The 25467-nt window shown below is 38.6% G+C and overlaps 1 protein-coding gene across 1 annotated transcript in view; it reads left to right on the top strand.

Moving 5' to 3' along the window:
* Positions 1-25467, top strand: part of Cfap54 (cilia and flagella associated protein 54) — a 258505-nt gene that overhangs the window by 210363 nt on the left and 22675 nt on the right. The window contains 3 exon segments of the mRNA XM_048340566.1: positions 2096-2237; positions 10184-10258; positions 11727-11839. Coding sequence (XP_048196523.1) covers positions 2096-2237; positions 10184-10258; positions 11727-11839 — 330 coding nt within the window.

Below are 25467 nucleotides of genomic sequence, written 5' to 3'. Positions count from 1 at the left end.
CTTCTTCTTTTTTTTTTGTGGTGGTACTGGGATTTAAACTCAGTGTCTAATGCTTTCTAGTCAATTTCTGTACTGCTTGAGCTCATTCCTCAGCCCTTTTTCTTTCTTTCATTAGTTTTTAGATAAGGTCTTGAAGTTTTGCCTGGGGCAGCCTAGACTGCATTCTTCCTATCTATGCTTCCCATGTGGCTTGAATGACAGACATTTGCCACTTTACCCCAGCTCTTGGCTGAAATGAAGTTCTGCCAACCTTTGCCTGGTTTTGCCTCAACCTTCAGTCCTCTTCATCTCTACCTCCCAAGAAGCTGGGATTAAAAGCATGCGCCATTGATACCTGGCCCATGTTTTGTTGTTGTTGTTTTGAACTTTTGAACTTAGGTACTGTGCTTGCTTAGCAGGTGCTTTACCACTTGAGCCACTCTGCCAGCTCCTTTTTCTTGTTTTTTTCATATAGGATCTCACATTTTTTTCCCCAGGATTAATCTTGGAACTTTTTACACATGTCAGATAAATGGGATTCAAGGCAAAAACAACATCAAAAACAACAACAACAAACCCATATCTGGGTTGCTTCACTATATTTTACCTGAACTGTCCTTGAACTATGATCCTCTTAGTGTTTGACTCCTGAGTAGCTAAGATTACAGACAGGTACCACCGAGAGAGAGAGAGAGAGAGAGAGAGAGAGAGAGAGAGAGAGAGAGAGAGAGAGAGAGGGAGAGAGAGAGAGGAGAGAGAGGAGAGAGAGAGAGAGAGAGAGAGAGAAATCTTGTGCATTCCAGCACTATGGTATTTTTAAAAAGACATAAAAATTCTCTTTCTTGGTATTAAAGTACAAAAGGACATTTTCGAGTATCATCTTCCCTTTGCGTAATTTTTAATGGTTAAAAAAATACATAGTTGTGTCATTTTTTTCTTACAAAGCTCTGTGGATTTGATGAAGCAGTGTTTGTTCTTCTAGCCATGCAGAATCAGGAATCTGAGAGTCTGCAGGCCCGTAGCTGGGGAGACTCTGGTGAAACTCACCAGGTCCTCTTAGGTCCTAAGGCTGTTCCCTTTCCAGTGCACCATGCAGCTTCTGCAGCATCATTAGATATTACCTGCCCCATCCCATGGGCAAGTTTTCCCAAACTAACTTGTAACAAGAAGGCTCTTGGCTTAAATTGTTGCCTTCTAAATAGAAAAGTTTCTAATATATACTATGTCAATTATAAGCTTCTTATATAATAAACATGATCCTCCTATGTTTTCACATCCCCCCCCCCCCCCCAAGAGCTCTCTAGTTCGTTGCCATGCTGCAGGTGTGAGGCCACGGACCAGTGGCACTGTTTTAGTCAGTACTGCTGAGGTTCCCCCCCCACCTTCGTTCCTTGGATAGGTTCATGCACACACACACACACACACACACACACACACACACACGTACACACGTGTACACACTGAGGGTACAAAGTGGCTGTTTCTCCTTCACCTGGAAGCTTTCTACCTCCCTCTCCATTCTGCTGGTCCTGCTCTGCCCTCAGCATCCACTGCCCACTGTCCTAGGCCCTGGAGTTTCTATCTTCAGTATCATTAACCTTTTGTCTTCTGTATCCTTTCACTCTTATTTGTGCCTCTTTTCTGTTTTTCCTTCCTACCACCTTGTGTCTACCTTCCCATATATGCACACAGCACACTGAAGTGTTATGAGATCATTGACTGGCTTCTTGTAGGCTTTGCTAACTTGCCACACTCTCTTGCATCGGGTCAGCTACACAATCACAGCATCCCATTAAGACAAGAGCAGATCTTTTGTTTATTGCCCAGAGTTTCCTCGGCATCTAGGTACTGATTTTATTTCATGCTCAGCAATTGGCCCTTGTCAGTTTGTAATTTATATCAGCTTGAGTGTGTAAGTAGAACATGTACATGATGAGAGTAGGACGCTGTTCATGGCTCTTGGAGGCAGGAATGATTGAATGGGTAATATTTGGGGATGTGAAATCTAACTGTGAAATAAATGAAGGCATACTGTATATACTTTATTGGCTTTAAAAATAAACCAGTGCCTTTCCTAACTTCTCAAGTATATATTATGTATATTTGATATTTTTAGAGTTATTTCAATTCATGAGAAACTATCTGATCTTGCACAAATTGCTGAAATATCATTGCCATCTGTTCCTGAAATTACCTCAAAGGGAAACATAAATGAGTCACTAGACGTAGAAGAGAAACCTATTGACACAGATATGGAAGTAAGTATTTATTAAATAATGGAAAATAACATTGCTATTGAAAGCTGATGCTAGTTCACACAATTATTAAAATTATTTTTCTCCTTTATTGATGCAAAATTACATAACTAAACTTGAACTTGGTGATTTTTCTGTCACCTTGTTTTCTTTGCTTATCATGCTAGTCATGAGACAACTTTTTGAAATATCTGTGCTTTCTTCAAAACTCTTGAAAGTGTCCTGACTACTAGACTCTAACAGCAAATGAGAAAGAACCATTCCAAAGATATCCACAGATACGACTGAATTCTAAGAAATAGTACCTTGTAACTTTATAAATTTACTTTTACTTTTTCACTATAGTATTTAAATATTTTTATTACCCAAGTGTGTGAATAAAAGAGTTAGAAAATACAGATAAGTATACGTTCTCATGGTATGCTATTAACTCATTCACAAGGCTGAGTAGCTTTGTTGCCCACTGTATTTTGGAAGACAAGATCATTCCCCTCTACCTCTCTAGGGTTCTGAACCTACTGAGAAGCAGCATAAAGAGATAAAGAAATGGAGATGGAACTATTAGCATCATTACTAATAAAGCTGATTAGCAAACATGGTTTTCGATCTGTGGCCAAATGAGCTCATTAACATTTTACTGCTGAGTTAGCCAGACTTGTCCACCTAGGCACACAGTCTGCTAGCACACACCCACAACTGCAACTGCAGTTGCCCCCTCTGCCTCCCTCCAAGCTTACTGCTCCTGGAAAGAGAGAATAATAGCTGTGGGTAAGACTCCTCCCAATTTTATAAAGACAGATGGACCCTAAGGGGCTGAGCACAGCATGCTCAGTTGTGTTTTTCGTGTTCATTCAGTCCTCTCTCTTTGGGGTAAGTTAGTGATGGATCCAAAAGCAGCTAGAGTTGCCTTCCTTCTTTGGGGGTGGAATGGAAATTCCCTACTCTCCATGGTAGAGATAGGAATACACACATACACACACACACATACACATACACACACACACTTCTTTAGTTATTGTGCAAGTTAAAAACAACAGTAACAAAAAATGAGATCTAAAAAGCCTGAAATAAAAAAGGATTATAGTTCAGCCTGTCCTCACTCCACAGTCAGAGGTGACTACTTTAAACTCTTGTAGCTGTTTCCATGGTTACTTATTTCCACACCTATAAATAATACTCAGTATTCACTCATGAAAGGTGAAGTAAGAAATAACTCCAACTGGGATAGTTCAGGTTCACACCATTGTTGAGCCGGTCAGCTGGAAGCCTGCTCTTGGTCTCTTGGTCTCTTCAAGACAGAGAGGATATTAGCTAACTTTGTACTTTCTCCAACTTGCCCTGTCTGGTACCCTCTTAAGTGATTCTGTATCAGAACATTGAGTTAAAGCAATCCTTAGTGTTTATATTAACACCCAGTAAATGGTGTTCACTGCTTTATCAGGTGATACACTGTTTCCTTTCTTATATATATATTTTGTCGTTGTGGTACTGCAGATTGAACTCAAGGCCTTGTGCTTGCTAGGCAAGTGGTCTACCACTTGAGCCACAACCTAGCAATGATCTTTCTACCTCCACATCTCAAGTAGCTTGGCTTATGTACATGTGTCTCCGTACCACTGTTTGGTTTTTCTTAATTTATCTTTTACCTTTAACTTTCCCCTGTTTATTATGTCAGACTCCTCATGTCAGATTCCTCTTCATTGATAGCTTTTAGTTTAAATGTTTACATATCATGTCTCAATTCTGTTTTCCTTCTAGACTCTTCCCATTACACTTGCAGCCTGACCATTCTTAGCGTATCAGCTTCATTAGCCTCTGGTCCTGATCTCCCTATGCTGCTTTCTGGTTGAGTTCCCAGCGAACTGGGGAACATTCCTGATTTTCTTGTCTGAAAGCTTTGAGGATCTTCTCTCTTTTTTTTTTTTTTTTTCTGTTGTTGGTCATGGGGCTTGAACTCTGGGCCTGGGCACTATCTCTGAGCACTTTTGTTCTAGGCTAGCTCTCTTCCACTTTGAGCCACAGCACCACTTCCCCGATAGATCTTTTACAGTCATTTTTGGCTAAGCTAGTATTTCACTGCTTACCAATGACAAGACATTTTTAATTCTGAAATAATATTATTCACATAGCTCTTAGTTTTCTTGCTTATTTATATACTTTTTTATATGATGTGGAAATGAAAAGCTGGCAAGTTTCCTGATTTTTTTAGAGTATATTTGTTGGCAGTATCAGTAGAATGAGTAAATGCATTTTTTTTTCATTATTACAGAAAGCAATGGGCCACATGGTAGAGCATCTTTCAGGCAAGTGTGGTGAGCCTTTGCACATGCTCAGCAAGTGCTGTAACATTGAGTAACATCCCTAACTTCCTGCCCCAGTCTACTGAGTAACTGTAATTGTAAACATGCACCACTACACTTGGTGCAACTAACATTCCTTTAAATGTCTTTTCACCTGTTTAAATCACATTCTTGAAACTATAACGCAATACCTGGCATAACTGTTTATATAACTATGTTTTGAACATATGACATTTAAATGGCATTGATATAGGCTTTGAAACCCTGCTGGGTGGCAGATGGAGGCTTGTGACCTGAAGAGGATTAACATTTTGAACTCCCAGAGCTACCTGGTTTGATCCTTCCATAACAATCCTCTCTAGAGAAAACTAGGTGTACAACAGAACTACCTACTGAGTGAGATGTGATTTTCCCACCATTGTCCTCAAGCACATCTAAGGACCTTCCACAAGGTCCCCCCCCCTTTTATTTACTTTGCTTTTTAAAATTTTATTGTCAAGGTGATGTACAGAGGGGTTACAGTTGCATACATAAGGTAGTGAATACATTTCTTGTCAAACTTGTTACCTCCTCTCTAATTTTTTGTCCACCTTCCCAATCCCCCTTCAGTTATATAGTTAGTTTACAATATGTTATTGTGTAAGTATTGCAAGACATAGGATAAAGGGAAAACCAATGCAACAGCAATACTTAAAAGAACATACCACTTTGTACATAAAATTGTGTGTTGAAATAATAGAAATGTGAAACTTCTGAGGCTGGGATTATAGCTTGGAGTACTTGCCTAGCATGCATGAATTCCTGGGATTGATTCCTCAGTACCACATAAACAAAAAATGCTGGATGTTGAAGTAGTAAACGGATAGCCTTGAGCAAATGAAGCCCAGGGACAGTGCTCAGGCCCTGAATTCAAGCCCCAGGACTGGCAAAAAGAAAAGAAAAAAGAGAAAACAATCTCAAACTTCTTATAAATTAAATATATGAAACTAGTAAAAACTATCATAGAAACTGAAGAAAAGTAACTGTCTCCAAACTGACTCCAATGTGCTTCCCAGCTGATATAAGTCAAAGAAACAAAATATTTAATCAGTCCTATTCTACCAAGTGGAGGTCCCACTTCTTAAAAGTCTACACATCTCCTAATATCGACAGTGGGACTAAACCTTCAGTCCCATGAAACTTTGGGGAACACAGTTAAGCCATGTCATTCTAACATCTGTAGCAGCCATCCATCTGTCTCATTTGGCACACACTCTTAAAACTGTCGGTCCCATTCAGAGACCTTTGTTTCCCTCTCCTTCCTACCTTCACTCAGCCCGTCCTTGTATAGTTGTGTGGTGTCTCTGACTTCCAGTTTTCTTCTTTCCTCATTATCTGGATTTTATACTGTACTGAAGTGTAAGATTGAATCTTGCTTTCTTAAATAGCAGGGCTGCTGACAGAAATAATTATATTTAAAATTCCATTCATATAGCGTGTGTGTGTGTGTGTGTGTGTGTGTGTAGGCATGTGTTTGCATGTGAGCTGAGAGAAAGCTCAGATAGACTTTGTACTAAAAGTACAGAATTTTATAACATCTACAGAGTAAAGGCCATTTTTTCTATTTCCCCAATATACCATGCCTGTACTATATTTTCTTAATACTTAGGTCTCTGTGTTTTCCTCTCTCTTTTTTGAACTTTAAGAAAACTTAATTGTCATGAGTTAATTGTAAAAGGTTTCATTTTGGTATTTATGTCTGTAAGGTTCTAGGCAAGGAGAGAGCACACAGAGAAAAGTAAAAGTGATTAGAAGAGAGTTTATTGGGGTACGCTCCCGGGTGGACCCTCTGGTTAAGACCAGATTGGTCGCGCCTGGGCGTAGCTCAGGCAGGGCTTATATGATTGGAGCAAAAGGCAATTTGGTTCCTTCAACGGTGGTAGTTAGCACATAGCTTGTTCTGCAAGTGTGGGTGGTTTCAGTTGGTCTCAGGCTAGTGCTTCTAGGAACCACTAATGTAAGTGGTGTTTCCCAATAGGAAAGTGGTTTATTCCCAGAACCTGTGAACCCTCCAGCGGCCTGAAAATATCCACACATGTATAGTGTATTTTGATTAAATGCATCCCACCTGTTGCTCTTTCTTAACGCCCCCCCCCACTTCCTCCTCCCATCTTACTGCTTCTAGAGGGTTCTACTATGGTAGTTTCATATGTATATATGTAATATAATATTGATCATATTTACCTCCTCTGTCATTCTCTCTTCTACTTCTGCTTTCTCTTACCTCCTATTGCTAGGTACCCTTCACCCCGCAACAGTCTCCCTTTTATAATCATGTCTAATCATTACTTTTTGAAGGTCTGGAAGCCACATATGAATTTAAGACATGCAATATTTAAGGTTAGCTCTTTTTTTTTTGGTGCCAGTCCAGGGGCTTGAACTCGGGGTCTGGGTGCTGTTCCTGAACTTTTTTGCTCAAGCCTAATGCTCTACTGCTTGAACCACACAGCACAACCTCCAGCGTTTTAAAAGCTAATTGGAGATAGTCTCATAGACTTTCTTGCTTAGGCTGGCTTTGAATTGCAGTCCTCAGATCTCAGCTAGGAATACAGGCATCAGGCTCAGCAATGTTGTAAACGGTTTGCAACTTATTTTAATGTTAGATCTGCCCCCTAGAGATTGCCTAGGAGAACAGTCCCCTCCCCACCTTCCTCTTTCTGAAGAACAGTAGCAGGTACCCTTACCAGAAATCACCTGCCTGAAACCAGTAATCACCAATAACTGTCAATTACTTGACTGTCAATCGCCTGACTGTGAGTCAGCAAAGGACCCCAGGCTCTGAGGTCATTACTGCAGCCATACCTCCTCCTTGACCTCCCCTATATAATATCTCTCCACCATAAATTCTCTCTCTGTATACCTCCATAAGAGCCAGTGGTTTGGTCCTCTTAAACTCTCTCCTGCCTGAACCACATGGAGGTTTCTTTTTATCAATCCATACACTCAACATCTTGGGAAAATTTTACACGCCCCCCCTCTGTCTTTTATTGTAATTTAGCATATCGTAAGTGTGGTGAGAGTGGAACTTAAATATTTTATTTTTCAGTTTACTTCTTCATTGTGATATTTAAGCCTGGAGCTTTTACTATTTGTTAAAAATAATATAATCTCCCTGTTTCCACATCTATCTTTTCTGCCTCAGGTAGAATTAAGAGCTCTTTTTTTTTTTCTTTCTGATCTCTCTGTATTGTGTTGGAGGAGTCTCTTTCCTTTTCCTCTTGTCACTAGAGAATAAGTGAAGAGTTTCTTCAGTTTCCCAATTTCCACACAAAAACACAGGTCCCTGAGATCCACTCAAGAAAAGTACTGCAGGGGTCTCACAAAAAAATGAGTCTTACAAGGGGAAAGTTTTAGTAAGGGTTTAATTTAGTATGACAGTTAAAGAAGAGAGGAAAAAGAAACATTACCCACTCATGTAACAAATAAAGACTGAATGCTACTTCTTATCTGTAGCTTTTATCCTTTTCTAGCAAAGAGAATAAACATGGTCAACTCAATCTAGCAATCACTGTCTAGTGCTTAGACAAAGATTTTGCATGGGTAAGTTGAGCGAGGCCCACCCAAAACCCTGGTGACCTTTGCCAATCAAGCCATTCATTCTTATCTCTCCTATCTAGAGTCCTGAGCTTTTCACCATTTCATAGGAAGCAGATTTAAATAGCCTCTCCTTTGTCTCCTAACCTTGTACATTGGAGATGTAATTGGACAGAGCTTATCTGATTTTTCCTTGCTTTGACTTCTGAATCTGATCTTTTTTTATTTTGGTTTAAAATAATGTAATCTCCTTCTCTTCTCATCTGCCTATCCAGCTTCTGTGGTAAGGTGGCAGAGAACTGAGGGAGGCAGGAGTTTAAAGGCTAGAAAACAATTTGCATTTTCTTCCTGTTATAGGTGAAAAATGACAAGAATTTCAACTTAAGTGCAAGAATTGACTTGAGTATTTTGAAGTCAGTCAGAGGAACATCCTTCATAGTTTCAACAGGTGTTTCTTTAAAAAAGGAAAGTAGCAAAAATCTGAACAAGGGTCATTCCACACTTTCTGTCCCTCACCAACTACTATAGTATGCCTCCAACCACTTTCTGACTAGGATTGATGAGCTCTGTGCCTTGCTTGTCTTTCTTCCTTGCAGTAGCCCGCTCTCACTCCCAGTCCTCACCTTGAATCAGCCAATTTCACAGGTTTACCTCAAATAATGCCAGAGCAATAAGATGTTGCTGAGGCAAAGTTGCTATGTGATAAATGTTGAGACAGACGGTGAAAGACATTTATCAGGTAACATTGCTGTCTTCATCTGTTATATGAAATGATTAATGACATAAACTGTCATTTTGTTTGATAGCTTTTGATGAAATCAGGAGAGTCACTCACCATAGATGTTATTGAAACCTTATTTATAGAGAAAAAACATACTTTAACCAGTCCTAAGAACTGAGAGAGATAAAATAACATAAGTCAGACAAGTATACGAGTAGACATGTAAAAAAATGGTCTAGGAACCGGAAGGTGCATTGTCTGATCAATGCTGGGCTCCTACCCTCCTCTGTTTCACTCCTATGAAGATGACATAGTTCTGTCTACTGCTATACAGTCACTTCTTGCCCAAATGATTTGAGTGACCTCCTGGCTAATTGTTCTTCCCTGTATCTCTTACCAAACCACTTCATCTTGAAACTGTGGTCAGAATTAGGTTTTTAAGATAGTCTTTACTATTACCCCCTCATCCTACTTCCTGTCAACTTCTTATATAATAAAATCAAAATTCCTTACTTTCATTTGACATACATTTACCCCTTGAGCTAATTGTTACTGTTCTCACTGCCATAGTTCCCAATGATGCTACAAGAAAGATGACAAGATTCCTCATGTTCCTTGAATGCCTATTGCTCCCTGCTTACCTGATCTCTCCATGTAATGGAGTCCTTGGTTCCATTTTCCATCAGTTGAAATCCTAGTACCCTTTTCAAGACTCAGGTCATTTGAGCCTTCTTCAAGGAAGTCTTCCTTACTTGTTGCACCAGGAATTAGTCTCTCCTACCTCTAGGATGCAGTGACATGTCATAACTACTTGTATTTTTGACTGAAGTTGACTTGGTATTTAATTTAGGTGTACATCAACCTGTTTTTCTCTGAATTATGGTTTCTACCTGGGTACCAGTGGCTCATGTCTATAATCTTAACTACGTAGAAGGTTGAAATCTGGAAGACTGAGGTTTGAATGAAAAAACGAGCCTATGTAGAAAAGTTGGTAAGACTTTATCACCTATTAACCAGCAGAAAGCAGAATCAAGATGTAGCTCAAGTGGCTGAATGAACAAGCCAAGGAAGCTGGAGGCCCTGAGTGCAAGCTTCAATACTGAATCAAAATGAAATGAAAGGAAATGAGAATGAGAGAGAAAATAAAGAGAGAGAAAAAGTAAAGGAGGAAAGAGAAAAAAGAGAAAGAAGGAAAGAAAGAAGAAGAAAGGAAGAAAACAAATTTTGATTTCTGAACTCTATCTCATCTAGGGTTGGTTTATGCAAACGTTAGACAAAATAAATATTTAATAATGAAACATGCATTATTATGCCAGTAATATCAACCTCACTCGATTACTTCTTCTTACTTGTAGAACATGATTATCGAATGTTGCTCTGAAATTGTATCCCTGTTTTTGAGTGATGGAGAGAAAACACCACTAACTGAGGTATGTAATTCTCCCTTAAAAATGTGTGAGATTCATTTACAGGTGTTATTTTTGCTATGGAAAGGGAAAGACTAAAAACATCTAATTACAAATACAGAAGGCCTCACCCCCTAAATTAATGTGAAACAGTGATAAATGAAAACTTATAATAACATACTATTTTGGTTAAAATATTCCTTGTAAAACATCAACCAATACAGAAAATTGTAGAGAGGGTCATTTTAAGATCACTTCAAATTTATCATTTAGAGAACAAACTTAATTAACATTTGGAAAATATTTAGAATTTTCTCCATATATACACAGACTTTGGAATTTTTAAATTAGTGAGATCCGACTTTACATCCACTGTTTTTTAAAGTTTTGAAAAAAGGGCTGAGGATTTAGCTCAGTGGAAGAGCACTTCTCTTGCATGGGCAGGCCCTGAGTTCGGTCCTCAGCTCTGGGGGAAAAAGTTCTGGAAAAAAAAATCTTTAAATAGTTGTACCATGGGATTTCAATTTAACATGTGTTATAACTACATTGCAGTTTGATCTCACCCCTTTTACCATTTCTCCTAGCCCTACCCATCCCTTCAATTTACCTGGTTCCATTTTCACAAATGTACACTGAACATTATCCTTCCTCTCTCCATTTGTCTGCACCCCTGCCCTTTGAGAGCGGAGAACTCTTTACCTGCATTGTTACCTTGCTTTTTGCACTGAGCAATCATTTTTCTCAATGCAGTCTACTTTGTTGTATTCATTATTTATGTAATAGTCTCTATGGCTTTTTTGTGTTGGTGGTGTTTATATAGCTATATAATTATTGATAATCTACTTATTATCAGTTTATATGACTAAATATTCAATGTATAGTTTATTATAAATATTATTTACTACATATGGTAAAATGTAGCTAATACAAATTCGTAGTTCTAACCCTTTGAAAGTATACACTTCAGTACACTTAATAATGTTACACAAGTCCATTCACAATGTTATGCAAGTGTTACCATCATTTATCTCCAGAACTGTCTCAACATCCCAAACAGAAACTGCAAACATTAGATTACTACTTTCCCATTCCTCACCACACTCCCCAGCTCCTGGTAAACCTCTGTTCTACCTTTTGTCTCTTTGAATTTGCCTATTCTTGCTATCTCATGTAAATGGATTCAAATAAGTAATATCCTTTTGTGCCTGGCTTACTTCATTTTGCACAGTGCTCTCAAACTTACCCATGTTGTAACATATTCTTAAGCCTGAATTAAATTACAATATATTTGTGTACCACATTTATCCATTCATCAGTTAATAGATAATTGAATTTTGGCTTTTGAAAATAAAGTTGCTTTAAACATAGATATGCAAGTATCTACTTGAGTCCTGGTTTTCAGTTTTTCAGGTGTTCTTGAAGTAGAGTTACCAGATCATGTGATAATTCTGTTTTTAACCTTTTGAGGAATTCCCTTGATTTATTTCCCCAGAAACTGTGCAAATTTATACCCCTACCAAAAATGCACAAGTATTCGAATTATTTCTCCACATTCTTGCCAACACTTGTCATTTTCTTCACAGTAGATCTCCTGGTGGATGTGAGGTATCTCATTGTGATCTTGACTTGTATTTCTTTAACAACTAATGTTGGACATTTTTTTCATGTATTAATCAGTCTTTTGTATGTCTTCCTTAGAAACATCTGTTTTGTTCTTTGCCCATTTTTGACTTAGTAGGTGTATCTTGGCACATGATTGCAAATGGGCCTGAAGAAATTTTACACCTATCAGTGGTAGATGTGAGGGCCTGCCAATTTCAGACTTGTAGTTTCCAAATTTGGCTTGAAAAGCATTTAAAGTAGGGGAAAACTCAAGTCATTTTTTTTTGTAATGTAAGTTATTGTTAATAGGATCCCAATTTGGGATGCCAGTGGTGTGTGACCCCATTCATCCAAGCAGAGGTGCTTCCCACTTGAACCTCATGCTTCCTCCTGAGAGGAAGACTAACCTAACAGTGCTGGACCCCAAAACTAAATTGTTAGACAAAGAAAATTTCAGGCTTTAGTGAAGTCTCTTATTTTGGTTAGCAGTATGCGGCTTTGTTAGACAATTTGGTTCCTAATTGGCTTGAAGATGACCTTAGACCAAAAGATCAGGTATATTATATACAAGGATTGCAAAGTTCTTTACCTTGGATGCACAAGTTTATTTTAATAAAATTGATTTTCATTTAGAATTTCAGGTAACTCAGCATAGTACCTAAAAATGATAATTGTCATTGAAATGCAAATACCACTACTAGTAACAATAATAATTAATATTTGTTGAGCACAATGGCACATGAAGACATTGCTGTCATTTCTGTTTCTTCAGTGAATTTGTTACTATAAATATATGATTTATACAAATATATGATCATATCATATTTCTGTATATTGTGTGTAATTTTATGGGCATCATTATTGGGGCTTGAACTCAAGGCTTTTTTTTTTCTAGGTAGATACTCTGCCATTGGAGTCACATGCTAAGTGTTTTAAATACATTACCCCATTTAATGCTACAAGAATCCTATAAAATTGTTTACTATTAACACACCCATTTTAGAGATGAAGAAACTGATTCACAGGAAAAGTACTTGCATGGTCAAGGTTTTACAACTCATTGTGGTGGGGAGTGAAATATAGGTCTACTTAAATCCAGGGTCAGTATTTTATTATTATTATTTATTTATTTATTTATTTTTTGCCAGTCCTGGGGCTTGAACTCAGGGCGTGAGCACTGTCCCTGGCTTTTTTGCTCAAGGCTAGCACTCTGCCACTTGAGCCCCAGCGCCACTTCTGGCTGTTTTCTGTATATGTGGTGCTGGGGAATTGAACCCAGGGCTTCATGTATACAAGGCAAGCACTCTTGCCACTATCCACAGCCTCCAGGGTCATTTTTAACTAACGACCCCCAGAGAGTGCAGACAGATACTACAGCAAGTTGAGCAGTGAGATGAAAAGTGAAGGTTGCCATTGCTGATTAATTCGGAAGGTGGTTTGACAGTGTAGAAACACAGATCAAGGGAGGCAAAGTTTAAGGAGGTGGAGGATCAGATAGGAGCAGTCATAATGTCAAGAAGTTAGGGCTGATAGAGCTTGTCTGAAAGGATAAAAACTGGGCCAAAAGATGGTAGGTAGAGAGCAGAAGGAATTCATCAACCCAGGTGAGATTATGTGGAAACAGAGGAAACACTTCATCCTCTAGGAACCCTGGTAGTAGATGGAGGTGGAGGGGAATACAAATGAGTTTGTCAGAAAAACATGGGTGTGTGTGTGGGGGGGGGGAACTGAGGCAGTTCCTTCAGTGGTTTTTATTTTCCCATTGAAGTAGAGGCAAGTGTACCCCTAATGGGGCAGGAGGGTTGGGGGCATCCTCTTCTAAGAGAGAAGTTGAGGATTCTGAATTCCATGATCACTGAGTGTCATAGTTGAGAAAGATGACTTAGGACAAATAAAAAGATAGTCACATTGAGCTATGAGAGTCATAAATTTGATAGGGCACTTGACTTTGTTAGGCTTCTTGACTTATGATTTTTTTTCCAGCACACACAGCTTCTTTGATACAGGAAATCTAATTTAAGTTTATTTATTGGGCAAATATGAGAGGAAAATGGACACATGGGAAGAGAGTACTGGTGACACAGTAACAACCTTCAAGAGCTTGGGCTAGGTCAGAGCATCTCTGAATTTCTCTCATAGCCCATGAAAGTGCCTCTCTTTCACTTGTTTCTTGAGCTCCTATTGAACATAAATTAGCCAATAGAACTTATGTTCTTAACCTTATTGCCAATTTAACCTACACATTCTAAATGACAGATTTGAGTTAGTTACACACTGTTCTGTGCATTATAAATATACATTACTTTTCATATGGCTTAATTTAACATGCCTATGTTCTATTATTTTTAAACTTACCATTTTGATATGTAGATGATAATATGTTGACATCAACCACTTGCTGTGACTACAATAATTATTCTTTCCCTATGTTAACATCTTTTGTTTAGTCATTTGCTGCTTTATGACTAATGTATTGGTTACATCATATGACTGCCTCTGTCTTCCCAGCCCTTATGATGTTCTCTTATGACTCCTACATTTCAGCTGAAATGATTGTTTAACAATTCTAATGTCTTATTGGTTATTTTATAAAAATGGGGAGTAGTACAAATAACCTGTGTTCCCTAAGACTGCTGCTACTACATCACTTTCCTCTTACGCCCTTGGCTTATATCTCAGAACTTAATAGTTTCAATCAAAATATGTTACAACAATGTGCTTCCATAGTTCTTTCGCCTACTAGCTTATGTCTTCTACAATAAGATTGGGTCTTATTATTTATCCTTAGTGCTTTGTTCAGTGTCGGATGGTCCCCAGCAGGTGTACAATAAATGTTAAATGAACGAGTGGCTCATAATACATTGTCCAGAGATAGGCCTTGATTACAGTTCTGGCCCTGCCTTTACCATTGACTTTGGGGCCATCAATTTCAGTCATCTATACAGTAAACTTGCAGCTTTCTCAGTGGCAGGTGTTGAACTAGGCACTAGGATGTAGGAGTAAAAACAACAGTTTCTGCCTTCAAGAAAGCCCACAGTTCAGTGTGAGGGACAGTCCTGGGGCTTGAATTCAGGGCCTGGGTAATACGCTTTTTTTTGGCCAGTCCTGGGCCTTGGACTCAGGGCCTGAGCACTGTCCCTGACTTCTTTTTGCTCAAGGCTAGCATTCTGCCATTTGAGCCACAGTGCCACTTCTGGCCATTTTCTGTATTTGTGGTGCTGGGGAATCGAACCCAGGGCCTCATGTATATGAGGCAGGCACTCTTGCCACTAGGCCATATCCCCAGCCCGGTAATACGCTTTTTGCTCAAGGATATTGCTTGTGGCTCAAATGGCTTCTGGCATTTTGGTGATTAATTGAAGATAAGAATTTCATGGACATTCCTGCCTTTGGTGGTTTTAAACCATGATTCTCAGATCCTTAGTCTCCTGAGTAGCTAGTATTGCAAGCATGAGCCACCAATTCCTAACTTCTTTCCTTTTAAACAAAACTTCTGAAAGTGGTAATAATGACACTGTTTAAAGTGACATTTACAACATCAAGCACAAGATTCCACTTATTCCAGAATAATGTTAAACATGAAAATGTAATCATCTTGATGTAATTTCTTTTTTTTTAAAGAAATTGATAGGAACTATTTCAGAGCGGAAGCATACAATAACAAGGTGTGTGTACAGGATTCTAGAGACATGGATTGCAGGAATTTGGGATAGCTCATTTACTGGAAAGCTTTGACAAGATTAGTATACACCTGTTTAGGGGAGGGAAGTAGGGAATCCAAAGACATGTCAGAATTTTCCTGGAATAGGGTTTACTCCACGTGTTATGAAATGAGTAATACATGACGAAAATAGATAATTTTGCAAGGTACATGAGATGAGGCTTTCATTACAATAAAGAAAAGGACAATCAGCAGTTCTCATGGAGGACCATGTTGGTCCCAGTTTAGGGTGGTCCTGATGAAATTCAGCTCCACAGTTTCTTCTGCTTCTAGCCACTCTACAGTTTACCTCTTTTCCCCCTTGTGCCTACATAGTCTACCTCAGTTACATGCTAAATTATCAAGCTGACTTGACAGGAATGTAACACAGGAGACCATCAAAACTGCAAGTCACAACTTGTAATTTCTTTATGTATTAACTAAAATATGGTAGATCCAGGGGAGAATTCAAAGGGTGTAATTCCTTAAAAGGCCAGCTCACAGTCCAACATAATAAACACCAGGAAATGAGTACTCAAAAGGGAGGAGATTGAGAGGAGGAGGTAGATGAATGAAGAGAGGAGGGGGTGAGGGAAGAATGCAGTTATAAAATTCAATGTATGTTTTACAAAACCAAGAAAATTGAGAGAAGGCATGGGGTTGGGTGGGATGGGGAGAATGATGAAGTGGGTGAAATTGCTCAAGATGCCTTGTATCCATAAACTGCTTTGTTGAATGGCAACTCCTTTGTACAACTACTTAAAAGTTAAAAAAAGATTTTCTTTCGTATCTGTGTCTACATCTCTGTCTCTCTCTATCCATGTCTCTGTGCCTGTGTGTCTCTGTCTGTGTGTCTTTCTGTCTATTTTTCTCTCTCTCTCCCAGGCAAAGCCTGTCTAAATAGATTTTATGGACATCTAGAATTACATCTCTCTTCTGTGAGACATTCTCATTCTATCCTCAAGTGGAGAGTATCCTTTGTATGTAAGTTCATGAGCCATCCACTTAATATTCTTATATTCTTTTGAAGACAATGCCAGATGACATCAGTTCCACACTACTTTTAAAACACAGCACTGACTTTGATTCCATCCACTCACTGTTCACTTCTAACTGTCAAATTTGGCTAAGGAAAAAGGAAAGCCCTTAAGAAAAGGACAGGCTATTAATGTGCTCTTCAAAATGCTAAGAAAAGGCTAAGCTGTTTATAGGGACTCCAAAATGCTCATCTCTCTGAGATTAGCCAGCAATAGTGTCAAGGTGAAATATACTCTCATTCATCAGGGAGCTGAGTCTTTGTGTTGTCTGTGCTCAAAGTACACGTCTCACTTTCATGAGATGTGCAGTCTGTGGCTATAATGATACTTGGATATAATTTAAACCATGATATCATCATGAACCTGAGATTTCTTTTTACTTCCTATAAAAGTAACAAGAAGAATGGGTGTGCTACTTGATAAAGCAAGCCTGTCTTCATTTTGGATAAAACTTCACATCAATCTAAAAACAGCAACAACAAAAAAAAAACAAGCAACAAAAAATAACCCCCCAAAACCAATTTCCTGAAGAGTTAGTGACCCTGTGTAGCTTCAGAGGAGAGACAGAAATGTAACTAGTAAATCTGTTCATTCTTCTCTATTCTACTAAGACTAGAGTGAAATGCTGAGGTGTTTTTTTTTTTTGTTTTTTTTTTTGTTTTTTTTTTTTTGCCAGTCCTGGGGCTTGGACTCAGGACCTGAGCACTGTCCCTGGCTTCTTTTTGCTCAGGGATAGCACTCTGCCACTTGAGCCACAGTGCCACTTCTGGCCATTTTCTGTATATGTGGTGCTGGGGAATTGAACCCAGGGCCTCATGTATACGAGGCAAGCAATCTTGCCACTAGGCCATATCCCCAGCCCTGAATTTTATTTTCTTCACTTGGTTTGCTAAGTGATTTTGCCTTGTTGAAAAAACTAGACCATTAACAACAGAATCGCAAGTTCATTTTAGGAAAATGTTTGCATTTTGCCTCGTAGAGCTGAATCAATTGGCTGGCAAGCCTTTGGAAATTCTCTTAACAAATGTCTTTTAAATTTAGATAAAATGCACAGAGAATGGGGTGGTATGAATTTATCCATTTTCCTTCTTCACTTTGGACACAGACTGTTTTAGAAGTTGTCAGTTATTATGCCTGTATTAGCAGGTAGCTGCTGTCAGCATGTCCTATTCTCAATCCTTTGTGGTAACAGCAGTGTGTTGGAAGAGCATTTGGACCAAGTTCTAGTTCTAGTTCTGCCCTTGCAAACAAGTTATTGATCCTCAAAGGCTTCTCTATAATTAGATTGTGTTGAAAGACTCAGAAGCAATGACCTCAGTGACAAAAAAAAATTGATTCCTCCTCCTTTTACTTATTAGTTGTTTGACCAAGAACAAGTTACTGTACTTCTCTAAGCTTCAGTTTCTTATCTATACTGTTAACAGCTACTCTCACTTGGGATTGCAGTAGAAACTATATTTAATACATTTAGTACAGTGGCAGTACAATTTCTGTGGGAGGTATTCAATACATTGTGGTCATCTTTATTTTTCTTGCCTTAAACAGTATGGACCAAATCATAATTCTATTAATTTTCAGAGTATATGATCATTTAAAAGAAATTTCCCTAGTGTTACTTTCAACCATGGTTTTAAAATTAACCGAGTATATCAGGGAGCATAAGAGGGATTACAAAAATTCAGTATGTCGGGCTGGGGATATAGCCTAGTGGCAAGAGTGTCTGCCTCGGATACACGAGGCCCTAGGTTCGATTCCCCAGCACCACATATACAGAAAACGGCCAGAAGCGGCGCTGTGGCTCAAGTGGCAGAGTGCTAGCCTTGAGCGGGAAGAAGCCAGGGACAGTGCTCAGGCCCTGAGTCCAAGACCCAGGACTGGCCAAAAAAAAAAAAAAAAAAAAAAAAATTCAGTATGTCCTCAGTATGTCCAGTAGTTTTCCTCAATGATGACATCTTCCAACTAGTCATCAGGACCAGCATCTTGACACTGACACATTCCAAACTCAAAACATTGTATTATCATAAAGACTGCTGTTATCCATTGGGAATAGCCAGACATACTTCCTTTCTGATCCATCTCCTTCCTAACCACTGAAAACCTCCAGTCTGTTTTACATTTCTTGAATTTTTTCATTTTAAGAATGTTATATTAAAAGAATTGTATACTCTATAACCTTTTGAGATAATGTTTGATTCATTTAGCTTTATTTCATAGAAAGTTATTAAACTATCCTGTTTTTTGAGGGGGGCAGGTACTGGGGTTTGAACTCAAGGCTTCACATTTGCCAGGCAGTTGCTCTTACTGCTGGCACCATGCCTCCAGCCCTGAGTTTTGCTTATTAAGTTTGAGATAGGGTCTCCTTTCTGCTAGGGCATGTGCCTGGGTGTAATCCACTTAATTTAGGCTTTCCCATAGCTAGGATAATAGGCATGTGTCACCTTGTGCAGTTCTTCATTAGTAAGGAACCTTGCTAACTTTTCCACCTACGTTGGCCTTGAACCATGATACCAACAGTCTCAACCTCTCTAGTAATTAGGATGTATAATCATGAGCCCCTAACAAAACTATTCTTTTTATGATAAAACCTTCATGAAAATTGACACATTTGATTTCAGCAAGGGAATTATTGACCCCAAGTGCTTGATGACAGACAGTATATATCAAATGCACACTGACTGAAAGGCACCTTTCTACTCCACTTGTCTTATCATCCTCTTCTTTTCTCAATCTTCTTTTCTTGCCCTTTCTTCTTCACAACGCTTTATTAATGGGCAAAGCCCAATTTTTCTAGTTAGAAGTACTAAAAAGAGTTAAATGAATAATGGCTCTGAACTGTCTATAAATTGCACACTCTGTTAGACTTTTTCTATGAAAAATGACCAGTCATTGTTGGCTGCCTTATAAGAAGTATTTGCAGCTGCTTGTGGTGTGTTCTGATGTGAATAGAGAAGTCAGCATGAGCAGGTTTTCTTTCCACATTCTGCTCATAAGGTCTGCCCTCTGCTTTGCTGCTGCAGTGGGAGCTGCTAACTAACAAAGCCCAACACACTTTGATTCTAAGCAACAAAGTCCCTGGAACAAAATTCAAACTTCAGTTCTTTAGAGAGCATTTGCTCTAAAAAAGAACCTCTGTTTCCTAGTTGCCAGAAGTTAAGCCCAGTGAGCTCTCTCATGAAAAAGCATCAAGAAATGCCAAGTGTTGTTAGAACTCCAGTTTTCATTTGTGTTTCTCAGGTCAAAAGTGCACAGACAAAACTCACAGAGCCCCCCGGGAGGGAACCCAGCTACGGGGTATACCTAACTACAGCATTTTGTCCTCTAACTTTGCTGCTGAGATTCAAAGCCATGACCTTTAAGTGGAGTTAAACTCTTACTGTGATGGAATTTCCTGTCTCCAGAAATGCAGTGGTGGTAGTGGGGAGAGGGGCAGGAAATAGGTTTGCCAGAATGTAAGACCTTTCAGTCAGCATAGAGCCCACTATGCCATGCCAACAAAGAAACCCCAAATTGCAGGACCATAAGGATTTGTTTTTTCATCTAGTGAATATTAGAAACCCCTCCTACAATTCTCAAGGGTGCTATCTGTACTACTTGACCATCAAAAATATCACTGCAGAAGATTGGGCTGCAGAATTCTGTGGGATCCTGTTACCTAGGGTGCTATACATCCTGATATCATGGCCCAGTCATGATTTGTGCCTGCTGCTTTGCAGTGATAGATCATAGCCACATGTTTTCCTTCTATTTTGGGTGATAATTTCCAAGTCTCATCCTGGAGTGTTTTTCACAATTCCTGCCCACCTAATATACAAGGGTGTGGTATGGAGCATATAGAGAAGCAAATATGTATTTTAGTAAACACTAATAAATTTTGACACCATAGGTCTCTATAGGAATGCCATGGATTTTTAAATAGAAATTATACAATAATGTAAAATTATCCAAATTTTGTTGAGAAGATAAGATATATATGTCTTAGTTAATCACTCAGTTTAGGCTGAAAATAGCATTTCAGAGAAGCATACTACCGAATCCCCAGACTCTTATCTTCTAAAACAGAAGTCACTTTGCAGTGACTAAGTTATGGATATAGTTACAGAAAGATTATTCTGCATTATTCAGTGGAAACTTAAATATTATCATAAGCTTCCTGGTCATAGAGATTCAGAGGGAGATTTGAAAGTCACAGGGAAAGCTGAGGCTAGAGTGGTGAATCATGTTTTAGGTTTTTAATATGGAAAATGGGGCTAAAGATAAGGAAAATGGGGAGCTCTGCCTCTCCTCCCCACTTTTCAAGAGCTCAGAATACCATAGCCCTGTAAGCCTCCAAAAGATACTATCTGATACTATGACTTTAGCCCAGTTAAACTGATTTCAGATTTCTCACCTGCAGCAGGACTCTAAGAAAATAAATTCATGTTGTAAATCACTAAGCTTGTGGGAAATGTGTTACAACAGCAGCAGTAGACAGCCATTTAAGTAATTCTGAAGTTAAACATGTATGTGGCTTTCAGATGTCAGCTACTATTATGACCATTTTCTGCCTGTGAAAATTGAGGCCGAAGACTCTTAAGTTATTTGCCTAACATCACTGAGCTCGTCAGTGTTAAGGTCAAAATCTGCACCCAAGCAGACAGCAACTCAGATCACACTTCTAAGCACTCTGTCACCGCCTCTTTCCTCTAGCACCCACCCATCCTCTGAGTCTCCCCCTGTCATATCTGCCAGCCACTGGCCAGCCCAAGGCTTTCAGTGGAACTGGCCTGCTCTGCACTCTCTCACTCCTACCGGGCTTCTTTCTCCAGCTTCTTCAATGGACCCCACAGTTCCCTGCGACACCCACACTTTGCCAGCTTCCAATTTTGAAAAATGTGTAGGGCTTCCGCAGGGAATTTCTAAGTAAAATTAAACTTCAAATAAAATCACAGCATTGTTTGTTTTTTGTTGTGTTACATTGTGTTTTGTTGTTGGCAGTAATTTTTTTTTTTTTTGGTAAGTGACTTTGAATCCAGATTTTCCTTGATAAGCTTGCAAGGAATTCTGTTGCTTTTCCTTCCTCAAAAAAGGCTTTCTGGAGAAGAAAGAGGGGGGAAAAGTTTAGCAAGTAACTTTAAATTCATTCAAGTTTAAGAAGCAATATTAAAGAAATGTATGATTTTGTCTGCCTAGAGAGAATAAAAGACTGAAGTAGTAAAAAGAAGGGAAAGGAATTTAATCAAATAGGGACATATTGAAAGAATTTATTAAAAATTTGCCTGGATTTGAACTTGTTTGGGGGTTTCGAAAGCCATTAGAGAGCTAAAGGTTATTTGCCAATGCTGTATTTTATGAGTTTCTGTGTGAAAAGTAGATTCTATTGAAATGAAGATTTTATTACTTGTGCTCATCTTTTCCAATAATTTTCCTCACACAAAAGGAAAATCATATATGTAAGTTTTCTTTTTTCTTTCTTTCTTTCCTTCTTTCTTCCTTTTTTCTTTTCTTTTCTTTCTTTCTTTTTTTTTTTTTTTTTTTGTATGCTGGTCCTAAGGCCTGGGCACTCTTCCTTGAGCTTTTTTATGCTCAAGAGTAATGCGCCACAACTTGAGCCACAGCTCTACTTCCAGCTTTTTTTGGTAGTTAGTTGGAGATAAGTGTCTCACATACTTTCCTGTCCAGGCTAGTTTTGAACCATGATCCTTAGATCTAAGCCTCTTGAGTAGCTAGAATTACAGTCATGAACCACCACCAGTCAGTCCTCAGGTATGATTTTTCTTAATTCATTGAGCTTTTGTTGAACACCTACTCTGAAACCTCTTCTTCTCTCAGCACCTTTTCATTGATTATAAATGCTGAATGACAGAATAAATAGTGGGAAGACAAAGAGATGAGGAAAAGAGAAAAAAATCAATAGCCTCAAGGTTAGAAGCTCAATAGAATCTTTCACCCAGAATCCTCACATGTTTTCTACTTTTTCTTCATATATCACCTTTCTCTGATGTTAATGTTTTATTGAGTTTATTTTTCTAGAGTGGAGAAAACAGGAATTTCCAAGGAGAAAAGATAGTACAGTATTAACCTACCTAAGAATTGCTGTCATGAATGACTAGTGACCCATCTCATAAAAGTTCTAGATGAAAAGAACTAGCCATCTTTGGTCCCATTGTATTTTGTGTAATGTAGAACATCCTCCTTCCAACAGTAATAAATATTCTCCCACTCTAACAGAAACAACTCCTTACTCTTAGGAAGTGATAAGGGCTTTCATACAACTCTACTGGAGCTCAGGGAATTTCACACTTCTCTGAGAATGAAATTATCTTTTCATCACTCTAATTTCTATGTTAATAAAACCTTAACTATGACAGAAAGGTTTTTCTTTTGTGTGTGTATGTAATAGGAGATCAAATGGTCATATTGGTGAGATGCCAGGAGTTTTTTTAAACTATTAAATTTTAAAGAGGTAGCATTATTATAAAATGAATTTTGCAAATAGCAAGAAAAATAAAAACTAAAGAGAAGATGTAGTGGATAAAGAAAGCAGTTGTGCAAGGAACTGGTTCAAATGGTATATTGTCTAAGAATAGATTCTTCCTTAATTGTCACCATTGTCACCATTGTCACCTCTACCATGGACTTTTAACCTCAGTACGTGAGTAGCTAGTGACTTAAAACAACCATGACTATGTACTGGAACCCCTATAATGTGGAGGTGCTTCCAGGGGGAGTCACAGATGTGCTAGAAAGTGGTACCCAGAGAGGACATGGAAGATGCTCCTCTCTTTTTCTCACAATTGTGAATCATGCCCTAGGCATGATTAGTGTGCACACTGTTAGTCATAAAGAAAGTGCTTTCCTGAGTTCTATTAACTATTGAGCTCAAAGGGAGAGCCATGGGAACTCTCAAATTTGTATTTGGCCAGTGAGGAAGAAGCCAGTACTGCAGGCATACCATTTGTAGCTGGCATCTGAAGTGAAGGCACTCTTATGGGTTTGAGCCCCTAACTGTGGGGTCCATGGTAACTCTGGGCAGTTAATGTCCGAGTTGAAATGAAGTGTTGGCTACCCAGATGGTGATAAAGAATTATAGTGTTTGGTGTTAGGAAGACCACATAACAGTCAAACCTAGCACCATGCAAAACTAAAGATGAGGTTCGACAAGTGACTATCTCTGTGATCTTGGTGCCCTCAGCTACCCTTGCTCTCTTAGGCTCACATTCTGTTTATATGGTGCCTCATAGCCCTCCATAAACACAGACAAGGAGCTCTACTTGATGAAAAGTAGTGCAGTTGAAGGTGTTAATCTCCATTACAGATAGAAGGTTTTTATACAAAATTTGTTAAGAAAACAAATTTTTCAATAAAGTCTGAAAGTCTAGTTTATATATACCCAGGTTTATTCTGACTGCTTGAAATTCCAGGGCCCAGGGAAGAGAACATTTGCTGTCTGCAACTCTATTGGGCAGAAAGAACAGCATTTCTGTTGTTGTTATTCCAGAAAGGCATTTTCAGCACACAAAGACTAATAAAGGGTCCTAAACAAGGAGAAACATTTTAAAATATCAAAAGCTCTAACTAGAGCAGGAAGCAAGAGTTCTGCAACTAGCAATCTAACAATAAAATAGATGGGACATGAATGCTAGATTCGATGCAAGTTCAGGCCTGGTGGTTCTTATGATATAAGGTTGGAAGGAAGAGATAATGGGAATGGTTTCTTGGATAGAGAACTTAACAGAAATGCTTATATCCTGTGTTGTAAGACTTCATTACACATTTTCTAGGGAGAGTGAAAATATAAATTCTAACAGCATTTATAACCTGATTACATTTCACTTTACCTTTCTTTTTTCAACAACTGATTTTCTGAGACTGACGTGCTGCTACTGCACTAAGGAGCCAACTTCAACAAGTGATTTTAAAGCACTGTATTTCATAGTCCTAGACTTGCGAATGATTGACAGACATTTTTATATTGTACGAAACTAGTTTCTTTTCTTTCTTTTTTCCTGAGAGAGGAAGACTGCATTTACTGAGAACTGGATATAGCCTGGTGTCTTTGTTATATGGAGGTCTGTTCCAATTGTAAATTAACTATTATATGGAGGCGAAAGGAAAATGTTACCATGAACTCTGGGTGATAGTATACAAGATATTTCAAATTGTGAGTGGGTGACATGTATATTATATTCTCTTCTACATGCGAAAATAAGCTAGATACATTTACTAGTTTCTTTAGACACTTCTAATTCCAAGAAACAAGGATAATATCACTGCTAGTAAGTATTCCTTATCAGTCAGGGAGTGTTGATTTTTAGGTTTCCTAGTCATTACTATAATTTGTTGGTGCTTCCATTTTCTTGTGCTACATTCTGGATCTTGTATGGTCCTAAGTGATCTATGTAGCAATAGGTTGGTCCCTAGACTGTTGCTGTTTGGTAGGTGGCAGAACCTTTGGGAATGTTAGGGATAATGAGAGGTCTTTAGGTCATTGGAGGTACACACTTGAAGAGAGCAATAGAGTCCAGCCTCTTCTTCCTCTTTTTTGCCCTCTCATTCATGATGAGGTGAATGGCTTTGCTCTGCCATGTGCTACCGCCATTATATAGTGCCTTACCACAGGACAAAAGCAGTAAGGCCAACTGATCATATACTGGACTCCTGGCAATTATGAGCCAAAATAAGTCTTTTCTCTTTATAAATTATTTCAAGTATTTGTTATAGGACAGAAAGTGAACTAAAATACACAGAGCAGATTCTAAGATTGAATTTATTTTTCAGGAAGTTTATTAGAGTTAGGAAATACTCCATGGTATTAATCATCTCTGGGGAAATGAAGGCAGCAGGTTTATGCAGAGAGAGAGAAGGTGAGTTAAAATGCAGTCACACAAAGGGCTCAGAAACTTCATGAAGAGCTT

This window comes from Perognathus longimembris, chromosome 1 (genome assembly GCF_023159225.1).
Source record: "Perognathus longimembris pacificus isolate PPM17 chromosome 1, ASM2315922v1, whole genome shotgun sequence".
Taxonomy (NCBI): domain Eukaryota; kingdom Metazoa; phylum Chordata; class Mammalia; order Rodentia; family Heteromyidae; genus Perognathus; species Perognathus longimembris.
This window is presented reverse-complemented; position numbering and strand designations above follow the sequence as displayed.